We start from the raw sequence: 10655 nt of genomic DNA on the forward strand, positions 1-10655 counted from the left end.
CAAGCATTTAAGGATAAAGAATCAATACAAGTGCACCCAGCAAGGCACTTTTCCTGTATGGAAAGAAGGAATGGGCTTGAAATGTAGGAAGTGCTACAGTCAACACAGCTTTTTTCACAATTCATATAAACCCATGCTGATTCAAGAAGACCTTGATAGCAACAAAGCAAGAGTGTACAATTCACAACCCACTGATGAGCACACTTCACTTGGAAGAAAACTTGATACATTTTGAAACTCTACCTTTTAGCTGATTTCAAGCACCAGATTAAGAACAGTGTTTTTATAAATCACACTTGGGTTGTGTTCATGTAATGCTGTTATCATAAACTATGATCCATTAGCCCCTATAGCTGAGTTCACATTGAATATTAACAAACCACATTGTGGCTTAACTTGAATTAAATTTTAAATTAAATTTCTAACCAGTAACTTTCCTCAACATTTCTAAGTGAAGGTGAAATGGTTCAAGATTTACTTTACAACAAAAAACAGCGTAAAATCCTAACTAGACTGTTTTCATTTACATAAAAAGACTAGCTAACAGTAAGAGATATGTACAATTATGTAACTTTCAAACATATATTATTAATTTAAATCTAAAGACTGCCAGAGGAGAGAAGCCGAGATCAGGGAACAAGGATCCCTGAAGCAGAACTGATAAAATAACCTAAAGACACATGTAGCAATAGTATTTGTTCCACCAAATTTATTTATTTCCAGTTTAAGTCTCAAAATTATCATTACTTTCCAAAGTATATAAAGCTGAACTCTACAGTTACTTTTCCACATGCAGAATTGAATATTCTGCTTCAAAAATGCAAATATCAATACTGAACCTTTTTGGAGAGAAACCCTATAAACCGTTCAAGAAAAAGAAATATATTCCTTAACAAAGTCAGCAGCAAAAGGAAAAAAACAAGTCATGAATGTATACTCCTAGATTTAGTTTTCTGCAATATTGTCATTTATCGATTTTTGCCAATTATCTAAAGAAAAAAAAGTCCAAGATTTAATTATAAAAACATTCTGAGTTCTTATAAACATGCAAGACATAAAATTAAACTATTTTTATATGAAAATAAAATTCTTTGGTTGTATTTTTAGGATAACCTCAATTTTACCTCTGTAGAACAGTGCTTTAAAACTGCAGTTATTTCATTACATTCTGACAACATAATACTGAACAGGTGAATAAACTTGCTTATTTTACGTCTGATGCAGGGCACTGAGAGATTAGGATTTGAGTATATTCTACTGGATCTAAATAATATAGTTGTTGGTAATATATATACTAGATAAAGTTCTTCTTCCCTCATTAATTTCACTAGGGCAAAAGAGAACAGAGTTGAGGAAATAAAGCAAATGTAGGAATACCAAAATCTTATACAATCTACCCACTCATTTGCTTCAACACAAATAAGAAAGAAAGATGTAAGAATTGAAGAGAATTATGCCTATCTCCACTTGAGGCTGGAGGAAGGATATTTCCCAAAGCAACGAGTGGCAAAATTACAAGAAAGAATTCTATACAAAATCATACCGATTTCCTCTAAAAGTCTGAAGGGGTGCTTAAAGCTTTTAGCTCTTCAGTTTCTTAACTACTCAATCTGATTGCAGTAGTGTATTGAATTAAGTACTTGAACTCTTATTTATGTAGTGAAAGATACAAAAATGGGTGAAAACTTGATTTCAAGAAATTGAATTCTGGTGCTTTCTGGTAAAGCAGGGTGAAAAATCTAATTTATTTTACTTGTAATTTACTTTAACCAACCAACATTTCTATGCCTCTCAAACAAACCAGCCAGTATTTAATAAGAAAGTTATGGATTATGCTGTATAAAATTTAAAAATCTAGTCAAAATTACATCTTTAAATATTTAATCTATAAAGGTGGTAGAGACAGCAGCATGAAATTAAATATGATAAGGGTAATCAATAACAAGAAATATTAGTGCAAAAATTGCAGTAGAAGTACATCTTGAATAAAATAATAGAAAGACACTAATTTGTACAAAAAAAATCACCCCAGCTCTATATACAATTTTTTTTCTATAAATACAACCATAATGAAATGCTTATTTGCAAAATAATAGATCTATGAAAATGTGCTTTGCTGGATTTGTTGCCTTAAAATTCTAATTAGCTGAAAAAAATCTGTGAATAGAAAAAAGTATCTACCATTAGTCAAAGTTCTCAATGCACACATATAAAACTTTATATTTAAATTCTTAAATTCAGATTAATTTAAGGTAGAAAACTGATACATATCCTTTAATCACCGATTGCATTGATTGCTTTTCATAAAAGGCTAAATTCAAAAGACAAAGTAAAACTGCATACAATATTATTGAAAGTTGCCATACATACAGCATATTTGAATCATAGCCATAAACAAATTATATTTAATGATTCCCCCTGCCCCCTCCCACCCCATTTTCAGTATTGCATGACATAATTGACAATGTTCTGGACTCTCCATGTCCCAAATGCTCAGAAAAGCCTTTTTGGATGATTGTGGGAACTGGTGGAGAATGAAAGATGAGCATTGGCCAATTCCATTTTTTGGCATTTCTTCACAAACAGTTGACATATTTCTAATTGTGATGTTTTTCCATGAAGCAATGTAAAACTTTCTTAATTACATAATCAAAAGCTTAAGTTCTTGTATATGTGGCTTTCATTTTGTGGTATTACGTAACCAGTGCTTTTTTTGTAAAAAAAAAAAAAAAAAAAAAAGGTGCCGGAACTCCGTTCTGGGCGTTCTATGACAAAAAAAGCCCTGTACGTAACACTTATCTCTGACACACATACATACATAATTTATATGACTACACTTTTTGTGCATAATACACATAATGGGAAAGTGTCCTATCAAACATTCAGTACTGGTAGACATTATTTATATGAATGTATTCTGATAAATGAATGTGTAGCAGGCAGGACAATTAGAATCTGCCTCATATTAGAAACATACCTATAATGGAACATGAAATTGGCCACGCATTGCTATTGTCTGTTGTAGCTTTTCTTCTTTGGCTCTTCTACACTGGCAAATCTAAGGAAGAACAATTTAACACCATATATTCCAAATTTACTTTGGTGGAAAATAATATTGCTAAAACAATCAAAATAAAGAAATCAACTTCCACTAAATTTGTGTTCATCTCAGCAAGCTTCACGAGCAGTACCATAGTTGAAGGCGATTCATATGCTTAGACTTCAGTTCTAAGGATACTTAAGCTATTACAAGGAATTACTGATTTAAGGCTGAACAAATGTTCTTCTAGCAGTTTAAATAATTAGTTAATGGTACACATCACAATAGTACAGTATTCAAAGGCTATCAATAATAATATCAAGGTATATTCTTTCTTGGGTACATTCTCCTTGAAGTTTGCCATTAACAGCAAAGTTATTAAATGAAACATATGTACTTGAATTATTCCAAATCCAAAAGGATTCTGTGCCCCAATGGAAGAAAACTTGACACATTAGGGTGTTCTTTCATACAGAAGTGGGGAACAGGCTCCCTTACTCTTACACTTAATACTATAACGGTTGATGGGGTAATATTGACTTTTGTTTTCAATCCCACCTACTTAAGCAATTTAAGCAACATACTATACTACTGATATTATTTCTGTATCCTTGCATAACATAGCATTGCAGATAGCAAGAAAGTGATGGGACAGTTGTATTCCTATAATCAGTGCATGCTTCACAAAGCAATAATTTTAGTGCATACTTAGCTTTCCAGTAATGTTAGGCAATTTGGCAAACAAAAGCCATTCTGAAGGAAGAAGGCTTAAGTATTGGTATTTCTCTGCTGAATACAAGAATTTTCCTCCATACAGTTAATTGTGTCTATTTTTAAAACAGCAAAATAATCTTGAATTCTACTTATTCGATAGCTTTCAATTGGATTAATTATAATTTTAAGGTTTCAAGTATTTGAAACAATTAGATTTTGAAATCTGAGAAATCTACATACTGTTCTTTTCTCCATGAAACTACTAAGAAAATCGTCTACTTCCGTTTTCCCTTCCAGAAAGTCTTCCGCAATAGTGTCAGACTCTTCTTCAGCTTCATGGGCGGCCACTTTCAATCTTGCCTGCAGTGCACTTGCACTGCAACTCTGTGAAAAGAACAGTGTGTAACTTGGAAATGTTCAGTTCATTTCCTCAGGAGGTCCACAGGGCTCCCCCCCCCCATGGCATTTTGTAAAGTAGTTACAACAGCTTGTACTGTGCCATTAACCTTAATTAACTCCTATGGGTGTCCATCTTTGGATGGGCTGATCAATTACTTTTTATATATTTGGTTTGTTATATGCCACTCAGAACCTTCAGACTGGGGCAGTTAAAAAAAGTGTAAATAAACAATACTTTTAACTACAAAGGAAAAAGATTAAGATAGGTTAGCCTCCAAAACAGGCTGGGATAGTAACTAGAATCCCGTCTTAACAATCTCTGTACAAATAAGTGAATAATGCTTTGTTTCCTCTTACAAAAAGGAAAAGCTCACCTCACTAAGTTCATGCTGCCTTTGTACTTTCTTTTCAAATGTGGCTTTCAAATGAATCAGTTGTTCGTACTAGAATGAAAATATGTTTTTATTAAACAAGGTCAGAAATCAATTCTCAAATTGCAGAAAATATTTTTCCTTATACTTACTTTTTCTAGTATTGTTTGCCTTTTTGACTCCAAGCTTGGTTCCAATAATAAATTTTTTTCTGCAAGGTAAACCCACTGTTGAATTTTAGAAGAATATCATTTTTTTCATAAAATGTTATTCTAATTAGAAATATTTGGAAGTCTTACTTGCTAGTTCTTCAATGCTTTTCACTAAATCATCTTTATCATTAATAATATGCTTCAATTGGGGCAGATTAACAAATTGTTCTAGCAATATATCTTCTTGTTCATTCATGTCTGTCAACTGTGATATGCTGAATTGCAAAGAAAATAAAAACAGTATTTAGCAACTAGGCAAAATATATACTGTTATATTTTGACAACTGTATATACAGAGTTTCTTGATAAAGTGGCATTTCATTCTGGTGCATATAATGCTAATCCTTGTCTCATTAAAAAAGGAACACATATGCAAGATTAATGCTTAATTATTTCCAAAATCTGAACTCAGTCACTGCTACTTTCCTGAGAAAGCCAGAACTTTTAGAGAATGAATCCTGAGAATTGCCAATGCTCCGGCAAAAACAGTTCATGGCAATTACTAAACAAATGAACAAAGCAGGAACATAGGCAAATATTTACAAGAAGTGAAACTGGTACAATACTGAATTTTTCACCACCTACTCAGATTTACCCGTAGCTAAAGAAATACTTTGCCGACTTATTTTATACTACTAGGAACATTCTGGCTTTACTGAGATATAGATATAAATCTATGGTTTTCAACATTGAGGAACAATTTTATCCATATTTACAACACACAGACACACTCTTTTAAATCTTTTACCTTAGTTCTGATAGTTCTGGAAATACATCTGGAACATCAGGCATTTTGTACCCGAATCCATTTTGGTTTCCCTAAAAAGATTAAACAATATATATTTCTTTAAATAACAATCCAGCTTGTATGTTGTAAATTATGACAGAATACTAAGCTAAACGACAGCAGTTTTTCCTGTACTAAAGTTTTATAAAATCTCTAAAGATTTTTGGAATATGTTCAGGTATTGCTGGCAAATATAATTTCTCTACATGGTAATATTTGAATTATATCAATACATACCTGTGATAACGTTTCTGTTGTTGGAACAGGTAATGGCAAGTCAGTTATCATGCCAAAGGAAGGAGCTGCAGGTCTGTCTGTAGTATAACCTGAAGAAAGTGATTCTGCAAGGGGCACAGGTGCTACAGACCTATTTGTTTCTTGTGGCAGATATGGAGAAAGAAATGGAAAATTCTGAGCATATGTAGGAATTCCAGTTGGCTTGCTGTAAAGGCTAAGGGGAAAAACAATATATTATCAGCAAATTATTTTATAGCATTTTCAGGTTTTTCTTGTCAAAATGAATTTGTATTAAGCATTAAAGAGGTTTCTGGTTAAACACAGTTGACAGCAGTTGTAATTAATTCTAACTGAATGCATGACAAGCCATCCTAATCTTATCAATGCCAGAATGTTCACATAGCAGTAATTCACCATCTCCTGACACACGGTTCTTTTAATCCAATTAATTAAAATTGAGGGGCTAACTAAAACTTCAGCAATGTTTTATTATGAATCAGTTATGTCAGAACTAATGAGTCTTTTCAGTGCTAATATAATCCAAAATATAAGACATGCACTTAATATCTAGATGCTGAAATTTAGGAAAATTTTGATTTTTAGTGGAAACAGACCGGTAAGTGATGGAATTATGCATCTGATGCTACTACAGCTAGGCCATTGGATACTTGTATTCTTGCTGATACTCACTATAAATTCTCCCTTTTTTGTCACATATTGCCCCTGTTCTGTATCTCCTTTGACCAATTATAAATAAGCATTTGTACTCATAAGTTGAGATGGATCAGGGAAAGAAGCTTTTTTCACAAGGCAACTCAACTTGTTTTTTTTTGAAGACGTTTCGCTTCTCATCCAAGAAGCTTCTTCCACTCTGACTAGATGGTGGGAAAGCTGAAAAAGCTTCTTTGATGAGAAGCGAAACGTCTTCAAAAAAAAACACAAGGAAGTCCAGTTGCCAAGTGAAAAAAACATCTTTGGGATAACTATGACCTGGGTGACTGATAATCTCCATAGACATTAGGGAAAGAAAGATGTTTAGAGCTAAGGGCCTTCAATATTGAAAGATAAAATACTCAATTTTTTATCTACATGCATTAGCCTTGTTCCCTGCAGAGAACAGTTCAACCCAAAATACCAAATAGTCTCAGATTTTATTCAAATTTGATTTTTAATGCAGCAATTGAATGCATAAGATGAAGGTTAGAAACCAAATTCCTAATATTAGATTGGCAGCCACACCCTGATTTAATTGTTTGATCTGAGTTTGCCCCATAAGTATTCACATAGTGATGCTTGAAATTATTACCCATATTTTAATGTGCTTACTTACTATGGGAATGTTGTTGTGCTGGGAGCCAAAACCGGAGGATTTTTCCAAAATTCATCAAGTATGCTTTGAACAATTTTGCCAAGATCAGAATGCATTGTGAACTGTTAAATTATTTTAAAAAATTAGCATGGTTAAAAATTATGTGCCATACAACAAAGTTCATTTATCATCGATTTAAATGATAAAGAGGCAGCTTAGTGTAGTGGATAAGGTGCTGGGCTAGAAATCAGGAAACTGTGATTTCTATGCTTAGACATGAAAAACAGTTGGGTGACTTTGAATCAGTTACTCTCTCTCAGCCCACCCCATTCGCACAGGATTGTTGTGGAGAAACAGGAGACATTACTTAAGTTTACTGCCTTGAACTAGATTAAATAGATACCTAGATGAAAAGGCAGGACACAAATCTAATAACAACAATCATGTGGCCTCTCTTAGATGATGGATGCAAGTGTTATATACAATGAGGCCCAGTTTTGTTCTCTGTGTGCAGAAACAGAGCTGACAAATAACCTGGAATTATAAGAACTTAAAAAACATCAGGAGCTCAATAAAAAATTAGTTTAATTTTCTTTTTACAATTAGTTTAGAAAAATCCCTCTAAAATGTGGCTTTTTGTTCAAGAAAGCTCACGGGAAAACTACTGATATCTACTAGTATCAAGAGATCAATCAGTAAGTGTAAACATTAACAATTCTACAATACAATTTTGCCAGTTGTACATCTTGAAAGAGACATGCATTTTTACCATTGATAATTCTAGAAAATGATTCATTTATACATACATTATTAATTAATGGAGACGTCACATATGCTCCTTGTTTGTCCATTATATGATGCCTTATTGGGGGGAAAACACTGATGACTGGCTTTTCCTGAGGAAACTGAGGAGGAAGCAAGCTGCAAACATCAAGATATTTGATCATTATAACTTCCATGTATGTTTTAGCTCTCTACCAGTATTACATCACCTTTCCAAATATAAAATGTACCTTACTAGAGAATGTGAATAACTTGGAATGATAGTACAGTTCTTCCTAACAATCTGTACAATCACAATCTAGTCAAAAACATAGTTCATCCATTTGAATTCTAGAATTTACAACACAAACAACAAACAGTTGATGTACTCTCACTCTGTCAGACAACTGAAATAAGTGCCCTACTCAAGCCAATGATTAGTGAAAACTGAATTAAGTAAAGGTGACAAGTATAGGAAAGTGGTTTGTTCCAAACAAAGCATCAGTAAACCGGAATCTGAAAGCATTACTAACCTTTGCTTCTGTCTATTCTAAAGTCATCAAGGAAAAGAGGTTTTATTGCCATGCAAGATCATCTAAGTCCTATATCCCCAATGTGGACCTGGGAATGACCACATGCCTACAAGCTCCATGTTATGTCTAATTTGATTTTGGGAGATTAATTTTATTCTAAAAATGACTGGGAAGTTACTACACTTCAAAGCAACAGACACATGTGAAAATACTGCTTTACTTTCTAAGAGACAGAAAATTGAAACATACATCTTGCAACTCAGTACTTTGCTTTCTGGAATACTGATGTTTTGTTATTGACCACATTATGATCAAATAATTTTTATTATATTATTGTTCATAACGTCAAAATTCCAAATGTGGTTACTAGTCCAGAAAAGTTGGAATCTCTGTTTAGGTGATTTTCTGAATCAGATGTTTAAAGATAATGAAAAAAGGCCTTTTTATTCAAATCTTCTAGAGAAATGTGAATTTTGATATCAAAGTAATTTTAAGTGCACTCCAAGAAAATAAGTTGAAGTGAAACATCTTCATAAAACTGAATGATTAGCATTTAGGCATGTAAGAAAAAATGCTGATAAATACAGCTCTTGACAATTTTGCCACATAAATGTAGGCAATGTGCTCCTTGAGAGTCATACAGAAAAAACATTCTCTCCTTAAAATTTATCCAGATTGAAACAGAGGAAAACAAGAGAAAACTCACTCTAGCCCTAATGTGGTGTAATAGAAAATTAACAGAATTAAATTAACAGTCCACACTGATTCACTAAGCATGATTTTAGTTTTCAACATGACATACAGTCAAATCAAAAGATACTCACATATTTATATTAATTGTCAGGTTAGTTACAGTGAAGGGCAACCGATATTCCACATCTTTTTGTATTTCAGCTATACTAAAAAGAGAAATATGTTTATTAATGTTTCCTGAAATAGTGAAACAAATACAAATGACCCAATTAAGCATCTTAAAAAGTCCTAATTTCAAAGGCCAGATCAAACTATAATTTGTTCTCTTAGAAACTCTACATTACAACTAAACTAGAACTGGTTCCTTTAATAGCTGGATTCCCTCTTTCCTATTTTAATCAGTTTAATTTTCAATAAAAGCTCCAGGGACCTCAGAAAATATAAGAATGGGCCTTTGAAGGCCGATTGGTCTCTGTAGCTCAGTGTTTCTCAACCTTGACAATTTTAAGGCATGTGGACTTCAACTCCCAGAATTCCACAGCCAGCATTGCTGGCTGTGGAATTCTGGGAGTTGAAGTCCACATGCCTTAAAATTGTCAAGGTTGAGAAACACTGCTGTAGCTGAAACAGAAAGCAGTAACTTGTTCACAAGAAAGCTGACAGGAGCATGTGTGGGCAACAACTTGTTTTGCTGAAGGAAGCTGAGAGCTATTGGTGAACCAGCATTTACTCACTTCCTGTTTCCTAATACAGCGAAGGCCAAATTCCTGTACATGGTATTAGTTTTTGGATTACAATCAAACTATTTTCATTTTGGAAGAGTGGTAGACATTGCCCTCTGTATAACACAGCTGCTCTTTTCAACTAGGATTTTGCGACTGCTGCTTCTTGCACTTTTGCAGCCTCTGCTTCTACTTCTGCTTACCAAGCCTCTGAAGCTGCAATATCAAGGCCCACCTTAAATATACTACTGTTATTATTAATTTAAAAATTATTGGCGGCCGAAGTCGGTGGATTATGCATGCCTTTAAAGAAGTGGCCCCTCATGTGGCCTGCTTTGATAACCGAGTTTTCAGCCGAGAGCGAGTCATGCCGCTCTACTGAAGAAAAAAAACATGTCTGCCAACAGCAATGGAGAGATCACCCAACGAGATCCTGATATCCTCATACAATCCTCCCTCCTCTGGATCGACTTCCAACCGTTTTATGAAAAATGAAACCGCTTCCAACCGTTTTATGAAAAAAAGAGCCCTCCTCCCTAAGGGGGTGTCACTCACGCGGCATGGGCGCTGCGCAGGGACTCGATCTGCCGTTGCCGCTGCTGCTGGAGGCTGCTGAGGGTCGAAGGCAAAGCTACTCCGCCGGCGGAAGAGGAGGAAGAGGTGGCGGCGGTGGCACCACCGCCGCCGCTACCCCCTTTGGAGTAGTGGAAGAGCCAGCTCATCCTCTTCTATCCCCCTTGCCAACCGAGAAAAACAAAAACAAGACGAAGCGCGGAAAGCGGCCTTTCCTTGGCTTCTCCGTCAGCGCCGCCGCCGTCGCCACCACCTCGTCTCCCTCCGTGGGTCTCTCCTGCCCCAGCAGAACTTGAAGCTCCC

General features: G+C 34.6%; 1 protein-coding gene across 1 annotated transcript; it reads right to left on the reverse strand.

Annotated features, from left to right (window-relative positions):
• Positions 1-713: 713 nt before the first annotated feature.
• Positions 714-10539, reverse strand: VPS37A (VPS37A subunit of ESCRT-I). The gene is made up of 12 exons (XM_015830955.1): positions 10335-10539; positions 9189-9263; positions 7876-7990; positions 7091-7191; positions 5761-5974; positions 5485-5555; positions 4824-4951; positions 4677-4735; positions 4528-4596; positions 3995-4138; positions 2978-3058; positions 714-2157 (listed from the first exon to the last, which is right to left on the reverse strand). Exons 1-11 carry the CDS (start codon positions 10499-10501, stop codon positions 2978-2980), a joined length of 1224 nt encoding a protein of 407 aa, XP_015686441.1. The 5' UTR covers positions 10502-10539; the 3' UTR covers positions 714-2157.
• Between the last annotated feature and the right edge of the window lie 116 nt (positions 10540-10655).

This window comes from Protobothrops mucrosquamatus, unplaced genomic scaffold (genome assembly GCF_001527695.2).
Source record: "Protobothrops mucrosquamatus isolate PMUCROS unplaced genomic scaffold, P.Mucros_1.0 scaffold_252, whole genome shotgun sequence".
Classification (NCBI taxonomy): domain Eukaryota; kingdom Metazoa; phylum Chordata; class Lepidosauria; order Squamata; family Viperidae; genus Protobothrops; species Protobothrops mucrosquamatus.